The 23,634-nt window shown below is 39.1% G+C and overlaps 1 protein-coding gene across 4 annotated transcripts in view; it reads left to right on the top strand.

Annotated features, from left to right (window-relative positions):
* Nucleotides 1–23,634, top strand: part of CRACD (capping protein inhibiting regulator of actin dynamics) — a 106,157-nt gene that overhangs the window by 56,298 nt on the left and 26,225 nt on the right. For 2 of the 4 annotated variants that reach the window (XM_015862221.2, XM_015862222.2), the window contains exons 3-4: nt 1,490–1,561; nt 11,718–11,886. In XM_015862221.2, coding sequence (XP_015717707.1) covers nt 1,537–1,561; nt 11,718–11,886 — 194 coding nt within the window. In that variant the 5' untranslated portion in view covers nt 1,490–1,536. Of the gene's footprint in view, nt 1–1,489; nt 1,562–11,717; nt 11,887–17,781; nt 17,917–23,634 lie in introns of those variants that run through there. The other 2 variants (XM_032444230.1, XM_015862223.2) reach the window with 2 other exon arrangements.

Raw genomic sequence — 23,634 nt, 5'->3', positions numbered from 1 at the left:
CTGGAGTGGAGGAAGTGACCCTTTTCAGATGGGTCAAAAAGTCATGTATTTTGTTAGAGCAAAGTTGTTTTCTTTTTTCTCTTTTTTTTTCAGCTCTTATTAATTAAAAAAATGAAACTGGTTGAAAGTCATTCTCCTGGTTTCTGGAAATGTTTCATTAATGAAATAAAATATGTCCCAAAACAAAAAACCCCCAAACCACTAAAGCAACTGTTACACTGAAGTCTTTATATACCTGCTGACAAAATGCCCCAGAGGAGAGGCACAAGGAAGATATTACTAAAACCTTTTTATCTTCTCCTATTTTCAGTTCAGTTTCATTTGTGTGCCTGTATTTTGGGAAAATTATCTATGTATCTATTTTTACTGCTTACCAAAATGTGGATGCTAAGTGGTTTGGGATTCTTAAATGTTTCTCAAAATAACTAATGATTTGTGTTTAATTGAATTTACAGAGAAGGATTTATTAAATCAGAATTTGTCGAATGCAATATATTCAATAATTTAGTTTAAATTCTCCTCTGCTAAAGACTTCATGCTACTGATCTGAAAAGGCTTTGCTATTGATATGAAAGTGCCAAGGACCATTGTTTAAAGCAGATAATGGCCATAAACTTATTTGGTTTTAACGTGAGAAATACAATATTTCTCTGGATGGTGAATTTTAGGTGAAGTACTTTTTAGTCCTTTGGGATGTGAAATACGTACCATTGCTGATCTTTGGATAAAGCTTATAAGCCATGATTTTAAACAAATGTCACATAAGAACTGAAAAGACTACACTAAAACAGGAATTTTTAGGTCTTGTATTCAAGATTTTATTGCTTTCCAAGAGGGGGTCTGTGTAACTGTTACGTCCTTTATGACAATATTATAGACTGCTTAACACTTGCCTCCATTTCACGGTATTAACAGGAATCTTGAGAAAAGACTAGTTTCTAACACAATTTTTCTTGGAAAAATGCAGCCTCTGGGTTTCACGGTAGGTTTTGACATTTAATTGTTCTTGTAGAGCTGAAAACATAGAGTAATCTCTGACTTATAAAAAACTGCTGCTGGTCTTACTCATAGCACTTGTAAGGAGTTGCATAGTGTTCCAGGTCTACCTTTCTGCCCTTATGGAAAAGGTAAGCTATTTTTGGCTTCATAGATGGGGAGAACTGAGTAAAAAGAAGTTGCATAAATGAATGTAGCAAGTGCATTTTGCATGGAAGATTGGTCAGGAAGTCCTAGCCATGAGTCTAAGATCACTTTGGCTCTTGCTTGTTTAAGCTTCCATGAAAAAACATTTTCCACTATTTGAGAAGGATTTTAAAGTAGGGAAAATATGTAGTAAAAATGATGCTGAAATATGGGCTCTACTTGATTTGCAGGGCTGTTCTGCACGCTTTCCTTTGTGTTCAATTTGTCCTTCAGTTCTCTTAAAAACAAACAAGAAAATGCCAAACCTTTCCCTCTGGTGATTTCATGGCTTTTGTTTCTTCCTTAGAGAAGATCAAGTCTGGAGTTTCTCTGACTTCATCTGAAATTGTAGGGATGATCAATTTATTTAAGAAACCTTGTAAGTACTTCACTGGTTCTGTAGATTATGGAGCACATGGTGTCCTGTCATTCAAAAGCTCACTGTTAGTTTTTTTTTGTGGCTTAGTCTGAAGTACTTTCATTGGGGAGCTGGCTGAGGGGATGATGTGTTGTGCTTTACTGTTTTTAAGCAGGAGCTGCTGCTAATGTATGTGCTGCTTTTGTCCATGTTTTGGCAGGCATAACGAACAGCATGTGTATGCAGTGGAGTCAAACCCAAACCTCAGAGGTTATCCTGTTTTATATTTTTGCAGGTAATTCCCTGTAGCATCACTGGGAACTATCTGCACCACAGTGTCAAACTTGACTCCCCCACTTTATGTTACGTCAGATGCTGTGCTTTACCTTAACGTTTACGATGGTCCTAATTAATGAAGTTATGGATTTAAATTTTAAAATCAGTAGAAAGATATGTGTTCATTCAGGATCATCCTGATTCCCTTGCAAAGCTGTCAAAAAGGTTGTTGTTTTTAATGCTTGCTACTATAGCTGTATTTTTAATAGTTTTTATCTGTATTAGTTGTCATATATTATCATCTTCCAGTTGCGCTGATACTGACATTTCATTTTTATTTCTTGCACTGGATTTGCAGTGATTGTTTGACATATTAAGAGTTTGAATTAAATGATGGAAATGGACTGAAGCAGTATTAAATCTCTGTGTATGTGTAAATACCAAGCATGCTCTGAAGCAGTTGATGGTGCTGGATCAATGTGGTGTCCTTCTGTTCACCTCTTTGTTAGCTGTGTTTTGGGGGTTTTTGGTGATGAGAAAGAGGGGTTGTTTAAATATTCATGATGAACAGCATTTGTTTCTAACTTGATACAGTGGTTAACATCTCGACATGACAAAAGCTTTAGTCTGTTTTCAGGATTTGTGATTATGTGTCTATCCAGAAGTATCTGTTTCCATTGGACTGCATGATGCTCCACATGAGCTTGCACTACTGGAAAGGTATTAAGTGGGGGAAAGGAAAAATGCTTTCTACCAGGAAAAGAAAAGAGACAGGAAGGAATGTACAGTAATTTTTATTCCTATTAGAGCAATTTGATCAGCCCTAATTATCGATTTAAAGTATGGAAGGAGTAAGAAGACATATTTTGCAATCACAATTAGGGAATTCATGTAGGAAGAATAGATAGCAGTGTTGGAAATACCTGGCTAACTCTGTGTTGACATCTGTTAATAATTCACACGGCCTTTTCATTTGAATTTTGTTGAGAAAAACAGAGTAGGCTTGAAATATAAAGAAACTCTTAACTTCCTTTGTGAAGGAGTAGGAGTACATTGTCGATTCAGTGCAAAGAAAAGAATTTATTTGTGTGAAGCTTCCAAACTTTTTAGTTTTCCTTTTGGCTAACGCAGTCATTTTATACCAAAGGCATTCATAGTTGTATTTGATAAGATTTCTTTCTAGTGCTTGTTCAGACAGGTTGGAATGCATGGTCTGACTGCCTGTCCCCATGGGTCATGACTGAATTGCAAATTTCTTCTCTGTAGTTTGAGCAGACTCACTGAGGTCAGGAATATAACACTCACCTAGGTGCAATTCTAGTCCAAGTCAGCCTTGCCATGCCTGTAGTAATTTTTACTAATTATAAAGCAACTTACACTTAACAACGTGCCATTAATGAGCACCTTTTTCTTTGGTACATGGATAAACTTCTGTTGCAGTAAATTTATTAACTGATTAAAGATCTCTGCCCAGAGTTGCTGGGAAACCTCTTGACTTGTTTTTTATTCAACAGTAAGATAAAAATCTCGTTTCCTTACTCTGAAGATGCAGTCTCTTCATGTTTTTCATCCCATGGCAAACTGCATTTAATTCTTATTCTGGAATGTTGTTTCTCTAAATGACATGTTCTCTCTAGCCTAAAGGGTAGAGTGTTTGTCCCATTTTCTGATATAGCCTAAAGCAGGAGTGACCCAGCTGATTCAGGCACTGGAGAAAAACAAGAGGATGACTCCACAGAGGATGCTTGCCATAACCTGGAGAACAGGTACAGACAAACATTACTGGTCTGATGGCATGGTCCAGGAAGGCAGGGTGGAGAAACACAGCTATTTACAGCAAGGTCATGTCCTCAGAACACATTAACTCTAGCACAAAGCCCATATCAGTCTTTGGAGGCTCTGCCCTTGTCCTTCAGCACCTTGTGGAGCTTACAACCACCTTGCTTTTAACCACAGCAGATGGTTAAAAGCTAAGATATTTTTAGTTTATTAAAAACAAAAACAACCCCCCCCCCCCCGCCCTCTCCTCTCTTCAATTTGAGCTCATTCTGTTAGGGTAGAAGGGTTCATATGCTGTTGAATCCTCTGCATTAGTTACACAGGACTGGTGCATCTGGAGCTTCAGTTTGGGATACCTATCCTTCATTGAGGTGCACATTGTGTTTCCACCCAGGCTGTAAAGGGTGACGCTGTCTTTGGGAGAGTTTGCCTCATCTAAGGTTTCTTCCACTTTACTCTAAATAATTTATTTTAATAAAACTGGGACAAACACTTTGCTTTGTGATTCAGTCAAAGTCTATGAAGAAAAATATTGAAGAAAACTTTGTCCTGCATTGATTGGCATTAAAGTGTGTTCCTGCCTCACAGCTGGCAGGAATGATTTTTCTTTCTTCTGTGTAACATGAAAAATTGAGGAAGCAGGGGTCAAACTGTTGAGAGAAACATAAGATTTACTTGAACATTACAGAAGTTACCTTGTGTTACTGACAGCACTGTCTTTTTGTATCTACAAATTAAATGCTTTTTTCTCCACACTGTGCTTGATGAGTGTTACTGCTCCTATGGCTTTGGGACTTTTGTTCTGCAGCTTAATAGAGTATCAAGATTAGCATAGGCATGTACAACATTGGGATTTTACTGAAAATGCATTGGAAATATGGCATGAGGATCTGACAACAGGCCAGCACAGAGCACAGGAATGATTGTGCTCTTGGGTTAGGACTTCTTGCTGTAAATGTTAATTTTCCCCCTCCATATTTCGTGATACAAAGCAACAACTACTGTTCTTGCCATGCTCACATCTCACAAATCATTCAGAAATTATGATCCTGTGCTGGAGATTTCAGGAAGTTAAGCCTGGATTTGCTTTGAGATGCCTTGCAGTATCTCCACTTCAAAATGGATGATGCAGAGGTGCTAGTTGGTTATGTAACAGAAACTCATTATTTTTGTAAACTTTTATTGAAGCTTATAAATCACCCATCTGAATATTTGTCAGTCTAGGTTCCATACTGATGTCATATTCCTGCATCTACAATGCATTAATTTCCCTTGGCAATAATACCTTTAATTGTCCTCCCCAGAACAGGAGGGCCATCTGAGTTTCCTATTTCATTTGATTCTGGAACACCATAAATGATAAGTAAATTCCAGTCTGGGCAGGTGGTTTTGAAAAAAAGGTATTGTCTCCTTTGTCAATGAAATTAAATTGTGTTCAGCTTCTGTGGCTGCATTTGCTGTATTTCGGCTGTGATAATGGTTTGTGATCTCACCACTGTGAGACAGCATGTGATAAGCATTGTTAGTCACGGTGGCAAATCCTGGCTGGGGATCAAACCAGCATGAAAATAGGAAATAGGTTTTGTTTGTTTGTTTGTTTTTTATTTATTCTTTCTGCCTAATGGAAAGAAAAGCCAAAGAGATACTTTAAAAAGAAACATCTGGTTGCTGTAGCTTAGGGAGAAACATTTGCTCATTCACTCAAATACCTTTTTATAAATAAATTATTTATTATATTTTTTAAATGCTTAAATTTAGAAATGCTTCATTATCTCTCTTTATGGCTGTTCCTCTTCTCTTCAATTTTCCTCTTCACAAGCAATTAGTTTTCTGTCATAAAATAGAATGGAGAGGGGAAGGGGAGATTTCACTGAGCATCACAGTAGTAGCTGGACTGTTGGTTTTGTTGTTGTTTTTTTTTTTTCCATTTTGATGGTATGGATCTTATGAAGAATACTTTATTGATATTTCATTTTATAGTGTACATGCAGATTCCTTACTTGGCTAAGATTTAAAACTACTACTACTTATTTGTATTTTAAATTAATACAAATACAATATGTATATAAATTGCTGTGATTAAGCAATGGCCAAATAAATTTGGTTACAAAGTGCATCTGACTATTCTATTAAATCAGCGATGTTAGTTTTACAAAGAACAAAATATTCAGGAATTTTTCTATTTCCTAGATATTTGTAAGGAAGTTTGAGCTGTAAAATCATATCAGCTGTTTCTGAGGTTACCAGTCAATAAGTGTTTCAAGTGATATCCTGTTTTTCTGCTTTGATTCTGCAAACCAAAGGCAAATCTTTAATCCTTCAGCTGCCTCCAAACTGCAAGAACTCTATTGCAGATATGCCAGTCAGGTACTGCTTTTGGTCTGTGCTTTATGCTTTCCTTTCTTCCTTAATAAATAACAGGGATATTTATGTCTTTATTTATTTTGTATAATTTATTATGATAAGATGAGGGTCCATTTTAAGCTCCTTTGTTCTGACGCAACATTTAGGATCTCATGCAGTCGGGACACTGCTTAGTAACAGCTGTTGGGAGAATGCTCTTGGTATTTGTGATTTTTGTGCTGACAAGGTTTGATCTACAACTTTCATGCTTCCTTCATGAAAGTTAACAAATTGTAAACCAGTAGTTTCTGTGAGGAACAAATATTCCTTCTCTCACTTGTGGAAAAAATGGAAGAAGAGTTTTTACTGGCTCAATACAGGATTTGTACTTGGGGATAGAGAGGCAGAGAAAAAGATTTTGTATAACATAATGCCCTGATGAACTAATCTTATTAATGGGTATTCAGGTATAAATGACTGCCAGAGGCTGGGCAGGGGCAGCAAGGATGTGTCTGGCTGCATCAGGTGTGTTCTGTGCACTTTGGGCTGCACTGCAGCCAGGCCTGAGGCAGTTTACATCGCCTTTGGGAGGCTGGTGCCTCCCATGTTAAAATCCCATGTTAATCAGAATTTTTTCACTGAGAAGGAAAGAATAAGCCAACATGTCTACTATGTTGATGTCAAGTGTTTAATGCATATCAAGAACCTCAGATAAAACCCAGAATACTGACAGATTCTTCCTTGAACAGCTTTGGTTTATAAGCCTTGCCCTAGTACAATTAGTTTTTCTCCCTACTGTTACATAATGGATGAATGCTTTGCTGGTGAATCAGAAGCGACTTCTGTGTCTTCCTAAGTGTCTGCCTTGATCAGGAGGGAGCTGCATCTTCCTGGCCCTAGAGGTGCTGTACAAAGCTGACTTTGATGGGGCAAGGTGGCTGGATGTCAGTGTCAGAATGGAGGGGCGTGAAGAACGTGAGGCTTTCTGACCTCCATCAGTGTTCATTGGGATTCTTAATAAAACTGTGAGCACAAAATAAATACAACTGGCTGGAAAGTCTTTATATGTAGGGAAAGGAGGAACATAGGAGTTCACAGATGGAGAGAGGTGAGACTCCTGCCAGTGTAAAGGTGTACTTGGTTCATCTGCATAATGTTATGTAAATAAAACACCGCTCTTACTGTCCTCCTTTAATATCACTTCCTTGCTGATAATGATAACTGTGGCAATTCTTCTGCAGTAGAAACTAAGTTCTTTTACCTTGAAGTAAATAGTGTAAGAACTATGCAGGTTTTACTTTTCCTGTTACTTCCTTGTATAAAGAGTAGTGTTGAAGTTGCTCTTTTCTTGGTCTGGAAGATAAAGTATATTTTATGGTGCTTGTTTGAACTTTAATAGAATCTATTATGCTGATTCATATTTCCTAACATCTGTCTCAGCTACATATGATTTCTTTGGAAGGTACAGACTTCAGGAGGAAGGAAATCACAATATGATCTGTTGTTTATGGAAATACTCTTGCTTCTGCAGGTGGCAAGAGAAAGCAGATGTTTCTGGAAAGCAAGATTTGTTCTTGCTGTGTTATGGATACTTTAGGAAGTTTTACTTGTTTATATCAGATAATCCAAGAGTGCCTCATCTTCTCTGTGGGATAAGGTTTGCAAGAAATAATATCTCTTCTAAGGATCAGTTGATACTCCTGGAAAAACGGACAAGTACTGGCAGGCTGTTTTTCCCTAGTTGTACCTTGTGTGTTTTAGGAAATCATTGTTGCTGCACCAATCTGTAGCCTTATCCCTCCCAGTCTTGTTTTCATTTACTGTTTGTCAGGAATCAATTTCACCTTGGGTTGCATTATCATATCTCAGTCAGCATGAGACTATTGCTTACTGTCTCCTTTATGAGTGTTATGATGTGATGCTAAATGTCTCACACAGCTGGACTTGAATTCCTTGCTGGGAAGTTATATCACTGAATATGAATCCCAGCCCTTTTCTTCTGTTCGTTGTTATTTCCCTCTCTGTTAGCTCACACATTTCCTCGAGCTCCTTGGTGTTAGTGTTTGTGTGTTTGGGATGTGTCCATCTATCACCCTCAGTTGTTGAGGCTCTTTATTGTTTGTTTTTGTTATGTATGAAAGAGAGTACCATGGACAAAGGGAAGATCATGGGGGCAGGAAGAATCCAGAAACCAGCTTTCCCTGTAACACTGGATGAATGCCAACTGGTAGTGGAGCTCATATTTTAAAACACAGGGCTGTAGTTAAGCTGGACAGAATCTCCCTTTGTCCTTCCTTGTTTCCAAAGAATTAGTTTAGTTATCTGTTCTTGGAGGAGTAGAGACACCTCTTCAGGGAGTGCTGCTTTTGGATCTGCAGACAAGTACATCACTTGCTCTCTTTATTATCACTTAAATCTCTTCCCCCTGTAAAAGCTGCAGTTACATTGTGTTCCACCAGCCCTTATGTTGAAGACTCTTCTCGGTTTTAGAAAAGCATAGGAGTCATCATGCATTTGGATGACACTGAAGTATAGATACAAACTAGGTGATGACGATTTGCAACTGGTATACTTTGCCAGCTGAAGTCTAAAGTCTATGCCTGATTTGCAGGCAATAAAACCCGTTTCACTTGCATTTATCTGTATTACAGTATTGGACACTGCATGGCTTTATGCAGCTGACAAGTTATGTGAGAGGTTAGAGATTATTCCAATCTGCTCAGCTACTCTTCTGGAATAAGTTGAGAAGGCAGCATCTGCCATATGTGTCATGTCATTCTAGTTATCATCCAACATTGTTTATCTGTCAATTTCACACCTCGTGAGACTTTTTGTGTGTGTGTGTGATTCAGAACTGATTTACTGGTAACTATTTACAGTGATTTGAACAAGAAAGTCAGGCAGAAAAAAGGTTTAATTGCTGATTTCCAGTGTTCTGCTGTGGCTGGATTTGCAGGATTCCTGTTTGCATGATTAAAGAGAGAAGGAAATGGACCACATAAGCTTTTCTGGCTATTTCAGCAGTTGCCCTTGACACAAGTTAACAGCACTGGGTACCCCAACCCTCTGCCTTATCTATCCCATTTTTTCCTTCTGCAGCATAGGTGGACATAAAGGCTGAGCCATATTTGAGCTGCAGCATCAGACTTGAATGGCTTTTGCACGGGCTGTTACCTGCTGCATTGCCAATATTTTCATTCCCATTTTTGTAACTGTTTTACTGTTGCAGGAAGGATTTTACCCTGTAGGTGATATCAACCCATGTTTTCCTCTGTAAAGTCTGATGACAGGCTTACATACTAGATTTTGACTTAACATTTAGAGTTGACTTCTCCTTATGCCTGTGCTGTCAGGATCAGGAAGGTTGTGTGTAGCCTGTGCAGGGAAGTGTGCTTGCTGGTTTTGCAGTGACTCACAAAACCCGATTTAAAGAATTCAAAGTAATGTAGCAGTAGTGATGATGCTGGGTGGAGCAGGAATCAGCTAAGGGACATGCTAAATCACATGGGAACAAACAGGCCTTGGCTGGAGATATAAACATGTTGGCTTTCATTCATTTTGAAATGAAAGCTGTGTTCATCTGTCTTACCTGTTCAAAACTTGGAGTGAACACAGCTTGTAGTTGATGAGGCAGTGTAGTTTTATACATTGACTTCTAGAAGAGGAAGGGACAAAGATCATGTGGATATGTAACACACTGAGAACATTTCAAAAACGCTGCAGTCAAATTGATTTATGCAGCAGACTACATTACCCAGCAGGCATGGGCACTTTCAAAGAAGGCTGAGGAAGCAGGCAATGTGGGAAACATGTTAAAGCAGCTCTTTCACTCAGTCTCATGTCTGATGCTGATGCTACTCTCCTGTATAATCTGCCATTTGTTTTATGAGTTTTTGCAGACAGTCTCTGAACTGGGTGAAGGTCTTGGGGCAGCTGTGGCCTAAGGCAAAAAGTCTTTCTCTTTGCCTGATTACCTGGTACAGGCTCTGTGTAACAACACATTTCTCTGAAGTTAGAATGGAGCAGCAGGCAGTTGATCTCACTGGAGATGTGGCTTGTTTGGCACACGGAAAGCAGATCTCAAGGAGAAACAAGCGTATGTCACCTGGTAGTCCAGTAGTTCATCTTTCTGTCTTTATACAGCTACTAGGATGCAGTGTTGTCTTAACAAAGTTGCACAAATGCCATGAATCTTAACTGCTGAATGAAAAGGATGGTACCTGTGTAAAAATCTTAAAGATTTCTAAAGGAAATGTGCTGTTAGGATGTATTGCACCTTTGACTTATATTTCAGTCAAGGTTTCCTGCTTCATCCTTGATCAGCTACAGATATGCTCAGATTCCTGAGGACTCCGTTACAGCTTTCTTGCTCTTTGTGGGAGTCTTCTCCCTCCGTGGGTTCAGCTCAGGTCACCTGGCACCCTACTCTTTGGAAACCACTTGTCCTTGGAGGTAGCCAGATTCCAGAGTGCTCATGCATGTTTTTTCTCACTACATACTCCATCATCATGCCTCCAGCAGCTGCAGTGAGTGTTACTTAGGTGTGGCCTTGTCATACACAGGTATAACAGAGTGGAACATAAAACCCGACGTGGTACTGAAGAATGCTGTTGCACTACAGAGATGTTTTCATATTTCCTGGTCAAATGTTCCTACAGAAGTCTTGTAGGTATTTTAAAACTAAACTGATGCTTCCTGCTGAGCAACAGCTCTTAGGGAAGAGCAGGGTGTGCACACAGGGAGAAAAGCACATGGAGGGATTTAAATAGCTTACAGAACTATTTGTCACCTGTACGACGCGATGCTTCTCAGACTGGATTAGGGCAAGAGGCTAAAAGTTGTCTCAGTCCACTCACCTGAGACTCAAAGTTGGCTTGTTTTAAGTAAATTCAGTGCAAAATTACATACAGATAGAGAACTTAAACTAGAAATTCTTTAGTGCAATGTAGCCCAGATAAATTAACCACTTGTTGGCAGTGTTTAAGAAGAAACTGCTGGTGATTTTTCTTTAATACACATTGAGGAAAAAGTCATCTGAAGCTACATTTATTTTCTTGATTCTTTTTTTGGAATAAACTTCTGGTTAACTTTTAAAATGTTTTGTTCTTGTCTTCATGTCTGCTTTGTCTTTTTGCTGTGTTGTTTTGGTGAAGTATCTGAAGGAAGAGGTGCTTTGTTAAATTCTATCCTCTGTCGCTTTGGGGGAGTGGAAAAAAAGGGGTCAGAAAAATGTGTATTAAATAGCTCATTAGAGAAGTAACCGAACTTTGTTCATGTTCTCCTTGCTCATTTGTAAATTGGCAGGCCTGCCTAGTTATGAGGCTGCAAAAGGAAAGTCCAGCAGGTGATTTTCAATTCAATTGAAGCCTCAGACAGAGGATCCTGCACCTGTGATACTGGGGTAATAAAAAAAGTGCTTGTCTTTTGGTGAAAAGAACAAAATATAAGCATGGTACAAAGCCTAAAAATGACACCCACCCACCCACCCCCAAATTATGTTCTGGCCTTGAAAAATTATCCTTTTTCCCTTATTCCAATAATTAGCTGATCCCTAAATCCAAGAACGGATGTTTTAATGTTCTTACTTTTGCTTTGTCAATACTGTACGTCAGCAGGGAATTGCAACCCAGCATTTACATTGCAAGTGCCAGGCTGCTCCGGGCTGCTGCTTTGCTCTTTGACCGTGTTCCTCCTTTGAAGACACTAACCCTGTGTGCTGGTGAGTCGTGCTGGGTGCTGCTGCCCTCAGCCCTGCCCGTGTTTGTCTTGTCATCTGCAGACAAGAAAAAAGCAGGCAAGTTCCAGCCTTTCAAGAAGTTATTTGGCAGACGGAAGAAAAGGGAGCCTGTGCTGGACTGCGAGGAAGCCAAACTGAAGCCGAGCCACTCCTTTGGGAACGTCTGCAATGGTACCTTCTCCTCTGATGAAGAGCCAAACACTGAGCTGAGGTAAGTGTGTGTGGGTCGGTGGAGCAGCCTGTGCACACACAAAGCTTCTTGCCTCTGCTTTTGGGCAGTGCTTAGAGGCAGACGGTTGTGTGCTGCCTGTGCATCTCTCTGGACTTGACACGTGCTGCTGCAGAAGCTGAGGTCTCACTTCTTGCACACAGTACTTGCTGTACAGGTATACAAAAGAGAAATCCCAGGGTTAAGCAGAAATGAATTTGAATCCAGCTCCATGATTTAGTGTGTCTGAGCAGTAGTATTAATGGCACCTCTGCTTTTAAAACTGGGGGAAGGGAACTTGGAGCTGGCGGCTACGGAAACTTTATTGCATACTTTTTCCTGCATGGTGATATCTCTGGTTCAAATTAGAAATATCATCTTTGAATCTGTTCCTCTGCGGCTTTTGCACTGTAATTAAACATTTTATTCTGCTCCTATCTGAATGTAGAGTAGAAGGAAGAGTGGGGAGAGAGACACCTGGTAAACACATCCTATTCCAGTGGCAAGAGGGAATAGAAAGAGCGCTTGAGAATTTGCTACAGAAATAATGGGGAGGGAGCATTAATAATGTTCTCCACAGAAACTGCATGGAATTAATAAGTCAGCAGTCTCTAACTAGGGAGAGAAATGGCAAAAAGAACAACAGCAACAAAACAACAGGCAAATACAAACATAAACCAACAGCAAATCAATAGCAGCAGCAGCAACAAAACTAGATGCACAAACTAAGTGGGTTCATGTTTCACTTTCTAACTGAGACGTTCAGTTCACTCCTGGTCAAAGCCTGTTTCCTTAGAAAAAGAATCTGCAGTGGGGAGTGTGAGCATCTGAGAGTAGCAAGAAATCTGAGAGCATTAAAAAGCTGCACCAAAATGCCTGTCTCAAGAAATAAATGTATATTGGAAATACTGGATTATTAATATGAATACTGAAATAATAATTTCCAATATTAATAAATAATATTGGAAATAATGTGCCTGCACGTTATTTTCAGTAGTTGTGAAAATGTAATATTTAGTATGTATCGCATTTATATGACTATGTATAAACAGAGATATTTTGTTTTATTCTGAGCATTCTTGGTTTCCATGTTGGTTTCTGCAGTGCAATCTCGTATACCTCTTTGGCCTGTCTCATTAAATTGAGTTTGAAGATAGCTGCATTGTAGGTGGGAGATTTGGCTGACTGTTGTGGCACTGCATTATGTATGCAGGATGCCAAGTGACTGTAAGAAGTTACAGTACCTTTTACCACAAGAGTGAGCTAGTGATCATAGAGTCAGAATTGTTTGAATGGGAAGGGACCCTGAAAGGTCATTTTGTCCAATTACCCTGCACTAAGCAAGGATGTTTACAGTTAGATCAGGTTGTGCAGAGCCCATGTCCAACCTGACCTTGAATGTCTCCAGGGATGAGGCGTCTGCCACTGTTCTGGGCAATCCATTCCAGTGCTTCGCTACCTTTATTATAAAAAAACTTTTTTCTAATATTCAGTCTAAATCTCCATCTTTTTAGTTTGAAACCATTTCCCCTTGTCCTATCACACTAGAACCCTGCTTAAAGAGTCTATCCCCTTCTTCCTTGTAGTCCCCTGTTAGATACTCAAAGATGCATACGAGGTCTCTCCAGAGGGTTCTCTTTTCTAGGCTAAACAGCCCTAGTTCTCTCAGCCTGGCTTTGTAAGGAAGTGTTCCATTCCTTGGATCATTTCTGTGGCCCTCCTCTGGATGCATTCCAACTGGTCTGCATCTCTCCTGTACTGAGGACTGCACATCTGGATGCAGTTCTCCAGGTGTGATCTCATCAGCACAGGGGGCAGGATCACCTCCTTTGACCTGCTGCCCACATTTCTTCTGATGCAGCTGATATGACTGGCTTCCTGAGCTGTGAGGGCACATTGCTGTGTCTGCTCAGCTTGCAGTCCACCAGTACCCCCAACTCCTTTTTGGCAGGGCTGTGCTCTGTCCTAACATCCCCCATCTTGTATTGGTAGTGGAGGATGCCGCAGCTCATACTCAAGCCTTGCACTTGGCTTTGTTAAACCTCATGAGATTCTCCTGGGCCCACTGCTTGAGCTTGTCTAGATCTCTGTGTTTGGCATCCCATCTGTCAGACATGTCTGCTGCACTGCACAGCTTGGAATCATCTGCAAACTCGTTGAGGGTGCATTTGATATCACTGTCAATGTCGCTGATGAAGATACTGAAGATTAGTCCCAGTACAGACCACCGAGGGGCACTTGTCACTGTAGTGTCACTGATTGCTGTCCAGACATTGAGCCATTGACCTTCTACCCTGTTGGCATGATCTTGCAACCAGTTCTAATAATCAGTATAATTTCAGTTGTTTGTGTTAAACACAGAGATGAGCTATTTAAGTAATCTAACATATACAGCTGTTTATAGGTTGTCTGCCAGTAAGCACATTATCGTATTTTTCATTATTCATATAGAATTCAACCAAAACAAATACAAGTAACTAGTAGTATATTTACATTGCTAAATTCTAGAGCAGCTTATAAATCCATTTGCTTCAAGCTCTAAGAGCATGAAAAGATGGCATATTTTAAAGTGTAGTACAAGTTCCAATTTTTATTAAAAGAAAAGTAGAAGTTCCTTTACTTGGACTCTCTCAATGCAATATTTCAAAAGATGTGGCATTAAACCTTACAAGTCTTTAAGATGCAAGTGTGACAACATTCTTTTTCCAGGAAAAAGTCTCTCAGGAAACATCAGTCTATTGAGTGTGCTGTCTGTGAAATGAGACCTTTTTATTTGTAAATCCCCATCCAGTTCTTCGTAATTCTCATAAAACTCTTCTCGAATCACCCTCATAAAATCATCTTCATTAAGAGGAAACTACCTAAAGATGGTAATTCGTTCTCCATGGTGTGGTATGCTGCCTATAAGATGTGAGACATTTATGGTCTTGTGAACAACTTGGCTTAGTGTTTGCTGTAAATTTGTCAGCATGAGCTGCTGTTAAGACTGGCCCTGAAACACCCAGCTCTTTGCTCTCATAGAGCTGTGCCAGACTGTGCAGCAGGTACTTCTCACCTTATGAATTCAGTTTCTTTTCTGCTTATGCAGACTATATACTTAAGTGGTGTGATTTCTCAGAATACATTAGTTCTAAGCTATTTGCTTTTCAAACTGTATCCCTGTAGCACTTGGTCAGATAATTTGTGAGACTGTATAAATGCCTTAATTTTCATTATTTGGAAGACAGGAGTATTCCCTTGCAGATACAAAGGCTGGTTTCTGACAGTCACACCACTAAAACTTCAAAGTTATCTTCCCTTGATCGCTGACATCTTGCCAGGAGACCTCAATTCTAGAGATGTAAACTGGCTACTTGCAGAGCTGAAGGAAAATCTTTGTAATATTTACCCAATGTCTGCACTTGAAGACATGCTTCATATGGATTTAAGGCATAGGATGAGTATTTTGCACAGTTCTCATTATTAGACTTTATTGATCAGCAAAATAAGGAGTAAACAGCTTATGGACCAGAGCTGGGGCTGGGTGCACAGCATACTCTTAAGCTGTGTCAGGAGTTTTATTGGTTGTGACTGGAAGTTCCCAAGAAAGCCACCCTTGGGTGGTGAATGTAGACACACAGCAGCAAACAAATCAGGCCACACATGCAGAAAGCTGCAAGAGATGGGTGAGCAGAAGGCTCCTGAGTGAAACAGAAGTCTCCTACTTTGTCACTGCTGTCTTTTATCATATTATTTTATCTCCCATAAAAATTTTGAAAAAGATTATCGTTTACTGAAGAGTTATCTGACCTATATATTTTAATCTTGCACTGCTTTTGAATTTTGTGTCTGAATGGGCAAAAGTGTTCAAGCAGAGGAAGGGCAGGAAACATAAATAACAACGTAGTTAGAACGTTATTTCTCTAACAGACTGAACTTTGAGAAAGAAGCCTACAGAAAGTGGAAAAAAATGGTGAATTGCAGTGATGTAAAGGATAAGGAAGAGTCCTTTCGAGTTACTTACTGGTGGGAGGAATGAGCAAAGAGTTCCACTGTAAGTGAAGAGGGAATGATGGCAACAAGCGATTGCATGAAAGCCATGATTTCAGTCCCTTAAAAAAAAAAAAAGAAAAACAAGAAAAAGGAAAAGGACCCACATACCCTAATTTGTACCTTCCAGTAGTGTGTCTACTTTTAGTCCATGTGAACTTTGTTCCTATGAGTGCAGCTTATACTGAGTTTATGCATACATGGGTAGGAGTGTCACAGCTTTGAAAGAGCACAGATTCCAAATAAAACACTGTTTTTTCTGGCAGGTACAGAAGGGGACCTGTATTCTTGTACTTGTTTTCACAGAAGTTAGAGGTAGCAGAGGTTTGTTGTGTGCTCATCCACCCTTTCTGTGATTGTTCCCAGATGAGCATGTAGTTTAGAAAACACTGATTCTGTAAATAGTGCATTCAGCTTGGAAATTTCTGCAGGTAATTGTGGTCTTTTCCTCCTCCGATAACATATTATATTAGGTCTAGGGAGTGATACTATTTACTCGTTATTACTCATCTCTTTTATCTTCATTTTAGCTTCTGAATATTTCATTTTCATTTTTGCATTTCATATGAACAATGACCAGCTCATCTATGTCAAAAATGGCCTTTGTTAACTAATGGCTGATCAATGGCATTCAGTCCCACCGTCATAGAGACTGACCTGAAAAATGAATGCAGTTATATTTTTGTCATTTCTCAGGTTATTGCTTAAGTAATTACTTCACATGAATATGTGGTGATTGGTTAAATAAGGCAAAAGATAATGATAGGAATAACTGTTCAGTCTCTTTCTGGACTTCACATTGCCTTCTGAGCAAACCGAGCCCCTGCTGTGATGGCATGTTCACCTCACTTCTCACATTTCCTTGCCAGTTGTATGGGTGATACAGTTCATATGAACAGCCTCTCTCGTGTTACATTGAGAGGGGTAGTGAAAAGAGTAGAACAAGTGTTAAGGTCTCTTTTCCTTAGTGTTGACCTGTACTACCTGTACATAACAGATTCAGTGTAGATGGCAGTGAGCAGGATGTGAAGATTTATATTTCTGCTCCATGCCACCCCACAGATTTCATTTAAAGCTTGATCACAAGATACGGGAAGTCTTTTTTCAGTGTCTTCTTTAGATAGACTGTTATAAAACAGACACATCAAAATACCTGTTGGCATGCAGTCTTTCCTAAAATTTCTCAAAGCAGCTCATTATATTTTCAAGTCTTTTTAAAATAAAGTTTTGTTTCTACTTTCAACTCAAACTTGGAAGCCTAATACATAAACTTTTAATGGTTGTATTTATATATATATTTCTTTTTGGCATGACTATTAGAGCATTCGATCTCATGAAAATGATTCACCAAGAGCTCAGCTGTTGAGTTTCTAAATTTGAGAGTGGGGAGGAGGAAACCCAACCACCTGTAAAATAGAATTTTTGGAAATCTGCTTTGTCAAAATAGGAAGAATAAGAAAACTTTTATTTAATGTATTTTTTCCCCTTGTGAATGCCTGCCTTCATTGGGAATGCCTTAAATAGTAGTGCTTGGTGTGCATCTTTTCCTAAAGCGTTCCTATTAGCGGCACACTGGTTGAATTAAGTCCCAAGCAAAGTGATGCACAGCTCTTTTAAGGATTTTAGAAACAAAGCGTGATGGTTGAATTTTCCTCACTTGTGTCAGCAGACCCAGATCTGTGTTGAACAAGTTTCTTATTTCTGGGTTATGAGGCACATCGTGGGAATCAAGGGATGTTCCAGGACAGAGAAGATTGTGGCAAAGAGCAGCTTTGCTCTCACCAGTCCATTTGAATGTATTCTTTTAGAGGATTCCTTACCTTACATGTGGTGGTGAAGCTGGGGTTGCTCCTTCTTTTCTCCAATTTATGTGGCAGCTGAGCAGCACAAGAATAGGATCCACAACCGCTTTACGAGCAGCTATTTCTGATCTGTACTGAGTGGTAGGAAGATTGCAGAAAGCCTTCCTGAAATGGTTCCTGGTGTCTGTACTGAACATAAGACGTAAGTCTAACATCATGCTTAGCATTTTTCTTGGCACCTCAACTCTTTTTTTTTAACTTTGTTAAGTCTTTCTTTGTGCTTTGGAAGCTTCGTTCTCAAGTATGTGAGTTAGGACTTTCCACCTCCCATTGCAATTTTATCACTTACTAGTAGTTTGCATGCAATGCCATCATGTTATTTTATTATTTTGTTAACCATTGGATATAAAGCTGCTTTATTATTCACACTATAATATAACATAATATAACATAATATAACATAATATAACATAACATAATATAACATAATATAACATAATATAACATAATATAACATAATATAACATAATATAACATAATATAACATAATATATAATACAGTATATAATATAGTGTATACATATAATATAGTATATAATATATGGTAGTATATATATAATATATGATTTGAGATCTCTTCAGTACACTTTCTCAGTGACTCAGTCCTTGACAACACATGTAGTGGATTCCCAGGTGAAGTGTAATATCCAGACCATTTAGAGTTCTGCTCTTTACTCTGTATTTCTGTGATAGCTGGTGAGTTGTCCACGATCCTCAAGTTATGTTACTTGCAGAATTACTGGGAACCAGAGTGCTGCCTTTCTTTGCACTGTATACTGATACTCAAAAGATATAGTGAATAGTTACATAAAACTCATATGTCAAGAATTATCTTGTACTATGTCATTATCTTCCCACCAAGGGAGCAGTGACAGTAGGGGTGCTCCCTGAAGGAAGGTAGATTTGACACTAAGGCAATTCCACAACAGGGTAGGGGCCTTGCTGCCCAGAGCCCAGTCTCACAGTACAAGGATAGGGTAGAAAAGCAAGGATAACAGGGACAGATCCAAGTCCAATCATGTGCACAGATAAGACAATATCTGGATGATAAGGCAGTCCTGGGCTGAGCAAGGAGGTCAGTCTGTAGGTCAGGGTTAGGATCAGGTCCACAGTGAGAACACAGGGCAAGCCAGGAAGCCAATCTGCTGATTGAGGTCTGGATTTAGAGCTAAAACTCATGTTCCAGCACTGTGCAAACAGATGAAAGAAAATAGCGACAAATGCATCTCAGAATTACAGTCCACTCTGAACTATTAAAGTATTAATGAATCTCTGGAATGAATAGATAATACAGTTTCTGTTTTTCATCTCTGGCAGTCCTGAAGGCATTCACAGGAGAGAAAGAGAGTTGGAATCAGATTTCTTTTTTTAAACAAATTAAGTAAGGGAAAGCTATCTCTGTACCTGTCATTTCTGTGCAGCACTGTTACGGCAGGTGACTCTCAGATGTTTTTGAAGGGATTATTGAAAGGGTCAGTTCATGGCTAAAACACGTTTGTTCTTGCATTGCATACTTAGTGATTTTTTCAGTGTTAAAAATGGCCGAATCTTAAAATGTTGGCTATTCCTGTTTGGTTTTATAAAATTGGTTTCTATTATAAATTTAGAGCAGTGGAAGTCATGAGACTGTTTTTCATGCGGTTGTTTTTTTGGAGTCTGAACATGAAAGAACAGAACAACGCCTTCTTTTCCTTTATTTTCCATTTTCTATTTCTAACTCTTTAATATCAGAGTGGGAGGAACAGTTATGAGACTCTGAAGAGGCAATTGGTGGTGTGAGATTTCTGTACGACAGTAATTCATCAGTGCGGGATTATGCAAGAGCTGAGTGTTAACCTGCTAGCAAAACTTTCTCTTTTTGAGGACATCATGTTTGTCTTTGAGAGAAAAAGTAGCTCAGGAGGAAGTTAGGTAAACTTAGCCTTGTATTCTCTGTAGTGTCACCCCTGTACCTACCATGATTTACTTACAGGTGCAGTCCCACAGCAGTATAACTGGATCAAAGTCCAGACTGCAGTTGTCAGACTCCTTCCAGCAGCTCTCCTGCAGCTGACACAAGTGCTCGTGCCAGTCACCTCTCAGCCAGACCAGGAAGATGTGGGTTTTATTTTTTTTCCAAGTTAGTTATTTACCTAAATAACTTCCCTCAGTTGTTTCACGTGAACCACTAAGCAGGCATAAAAGAAGTGACAAGAACACGTGGGAAGGAAGATAAGGGAAGAAAGGGCCCACCCACTCATAATATGGAGTAGCTAGAGCTGATAAGAGATCCCATGCTATACACACACAGTCTGCAGCCATGGATGACTGAAGAACAATATTCCTGTTTGCTCTTGTTCTTAGTTTTCTTCTGAGGGAAAAAAAAATTATTCTTCAGGAATTTATACTGAGGTGAAAGTAGAGCAAAGAAAGCTCTGAGAATTCATGGAATTGAAATTTACCTTCACTCCAACTGTGAAAAATATAATAATGATTATGAAAATTTGTGTACTGAAAAAGAAACTGGAACAGACTGCTTGGGTAACAACACATCTTCAGAGACAATGTCTTTAAGGATTTGCTCTAAGTGCTGTGCGTTTTGGAGTAGCACATCCATGATTCATTTAATTCGGTCAGATTTCTAGAAGTGAGTCAGATTATGATTCAATTATTTTCAGCACAAACAGCCTCTGAAGTGTCATCGTCAGTATTACCTGCAGAAATACTTAGCAGTTGATGCTGATGTTTTCCTAAGATCTGAGCCACAACTTCAACTGTGGTTACAACTGTAACCCATTCCTCTGGCACACCTTGAATCTATCCAAAGCTGTTCCTGGTGCCCACATGCCCTTTAGTTGAGAAGAGAGATTTCTGAAACAGTCTGTAGATGTGAACTGGGAAGGATTCTACTGTGTAAAGGCTTCAGAGAAAATCTTCAGCTGTAAGAATGGTAGTAAAAATAAAAGAGAATCAGTTATTCCCTACTGTATTATGACTTGAAAGAAATTCAGTCTTTCCAAAAAAAAAACACAAGGGGAGTGAGAAAAGGGGTGGAAAAAGAACCTTTGTGATATAATCTGCCAGACTCACAGCTGGAGAGACTTGAAAGAATCCAAACGAGTAAAATAAGAGACCTTTCAGAAAATTCAGATACTCTGGAGATAGCCTTAAATGCTTTTTAAACTCACCTGTGAAAGAAACAAAGTTACTACAAAGTCTGAATATGCTTTTTTCTGGTGTTCTTTAGCCTGGAAAGACATTTAAGAAGTAAAATTAAGCCATTTTTAGTGGGTATTGGGCACAGGGCTTTCAGAATTTCTCAGTCATGCAGTGCTGAATTGTCCGATGTACCTGAAGCACATTCTGGGAGGATGCAGAAGAGAGAGGTCCCAGGTTAATTCACAGCAGGGTTTCATGCAAATGCTTCATGTTCTGACAGTTTTTAGTATGTTCGTTTTGGTAAGAAGTTAAAAGTTTTCAAAATACAGGTTTGGCCTTAGTTCTACCAAACAAAACAAACAATTCTGATTTTGTTCTTCATCTTGTAAAAAAGTGGAGCCTAAACTGAAAGCAGCAGATATATGGGAGAATATCAGAGAGATGCTCAGCATGGTCCTAACCAGCCAGTATGGCCACTTGTCACAGACAGGGTACTGAGCTGGTTGGACTTTCCATTTCAATGTTCCTATCATTGTAGGTCACAAAGTTCCCAAGTTCTTTCACACGATCAGGTGGCCCAAAGGAGGCTTTCGGTGACATTTTACTAAGTCTGATCACAGTAGCCATAAACACAGATTTGCATATAGCCAAACCTCAGTGTATTGTGTTTCATCAACAGGAGATTTTTTTAGATGAGCTCACAGGCAGGAGATGCAATCTGACCACCAAGGGTTTCCTCAGCTCTGTAGAAGAATGAGGAAGTGCTTTGCCCACAGCTGTGAGCCAGACAGTCCACTGGCACTGACCTCAACAAGTCTTTCTTCTTTGCCATTTTGGGGGTTCAGATTATTGGGAAGTTCCTGTGGTTGTCTGTTCTTTGCTTTGGGATTTGAACTGCTAGTGAACCCTCTTCAGTTCAAAAGTTGCAGGTCGGCTTTTCCCCACTTAGATATTAACAGATGCATTAGTAAGGTCAAACACAACCCTGCAGTTGAAGGAGAGGTTAGCATAGGCTGATATGTCAAATTTTGCATATTCCCCTCAATTTTGGTCATGGGCAAAGGTCTGTGAATACACAGATTTTTGTATTACCTTCATTGGATGTAATGCTGGAGCTTTTACTTCAAACTCACCTGAATGGTTAAGTTAAGAAAAACAACAACAACACAAACAGCTTTCACTGAGCTTCATGTCACAACCCTCACTTTGCAAGCCAGACTTGATGGGATTTTTGTCTCCATTTAGGTGACATTTCTGAAATAATAGTTCGTGGTCTGGTTCTTGGATGGCCAGGGAAGGTATTTTTCTGTCATGTCTTCCAAGGCCATGCAGTTCCACCACATGTGTACAGGCTGAGTCATGATGATTCAGTACAGAACCCCTTTGGGAGGAGAGTTTAAAAATATACTTTTGTGGTTTCTCTAATAAAAGGTTTCTAAAAGAAGGCACATTAGCCTCGGCAGCCAAAGGCAATCAAGTTGAGGTTTCTATTTAAAAAAAATCTAGAATAGTGTATAGCATCAGTTAAATGCTCCCTCTCTTTGATGGCTAGAAATGCTATGGAATATTGAACAACTCTTTGCTTGATTGCACTATGATTTGTTTCAAATGAAGCATGTTGTTCAAATAGTAATCTTGGATTACAAAAAATAGTTTTCCACTTTTTCTTGTGCTTGAGCTCCAGGTGGACTGATACAGTGAGTTCTGTGCATGTTCGTCCCAAAAGCTTGGATGATTTATTTCATGAACACAGATATATTCTCTATATAAAAATCAGGGAAGATGTGGGAGGCTGTTTTCCTATTATTTTCAGTCTACCTGTGAAAAAATCTTGTTATAAATGTCATGAACACCTTATGCAAATGTTGCTTTGCAAGTAATGCCTCCTATTTTATCATCTTGGTCTGTGACATCAGAGGTGGTTGTTGGTGATATGACGGTAGAGGCTGCCCCTTCCCACCAGTATTCAGTTACATTTTGTTGCTGTGTGACAGATGGTAGCAGAGGGGCAATCTGACAAAATGGTGTCTGACATAGAAGTGCATATGAAGTGAAGGTGTGTCACTGAATTCCTCCACGTGGAAAAAAATTGTACCTACTGACATTCATTGGTACTTGCCAAGCATTTATGTAGGCTGGACAGTGGATGTGAGCACAGTGAGGTGGCATATGGTGCATTTCAGCAGTGGTGCTAGTAACAGTGGGGCACCTTCACTGGTGCAGATTTTTACAAGTATGGCATGCAGGATCTTGTTTGTGGCTGGTGAAAATAGATAGCTTTGGTGGTGATTGTGTTGTAGAATGGTATTTTGTAGCTGAGAATTTGCTCTATCAAATAGTGTTGTTGTTCTCTTTGTATCGTATTTTCCATGGAAATAAATAGGAGGCATTACTTTACGTAATATAATCAGAGTTATTTTGACCTTTTATAGCATTTCTACTTGGTGAGAAAATATTGTGTTTATTATCTTTAAAAATGATGATCATATCCTAGGGGACAAAATGCAAGTTAACAAGTTGAATACATTCCATAATACGTGATAGGGTTATTTTGTGTGCTATTAAACTACTGGCACGTTTTTAGAGGGAGAAAAAGAGAGTATATGGTTTTTCTTAAGTATGTGAGGGTTTAATGTTTTTTGTTTGTCTTTTTACTTATCTGTCTCCAGAAGGATCTGTCTTCCTTGCTTTTCTTATTTGCTTTTTATTGTTCTCTATTACA

Source organism: Coturnix japonica, chromosome 4 (assembly GCF_001577835.2).
Source record: "Coturnix japonica isolate 7356 chromosome 4, Coturnix japonica 2.1, whole genome shotgun sequence".
NCBI lineage: Eukaryota > Metazoa > Chordata > Aves > Galliformes > Phasianidae > Coturnix > Coturnix japonica.
This window is presented reverse-complemented; position numbering and strand designations above follow the sequence as displayed.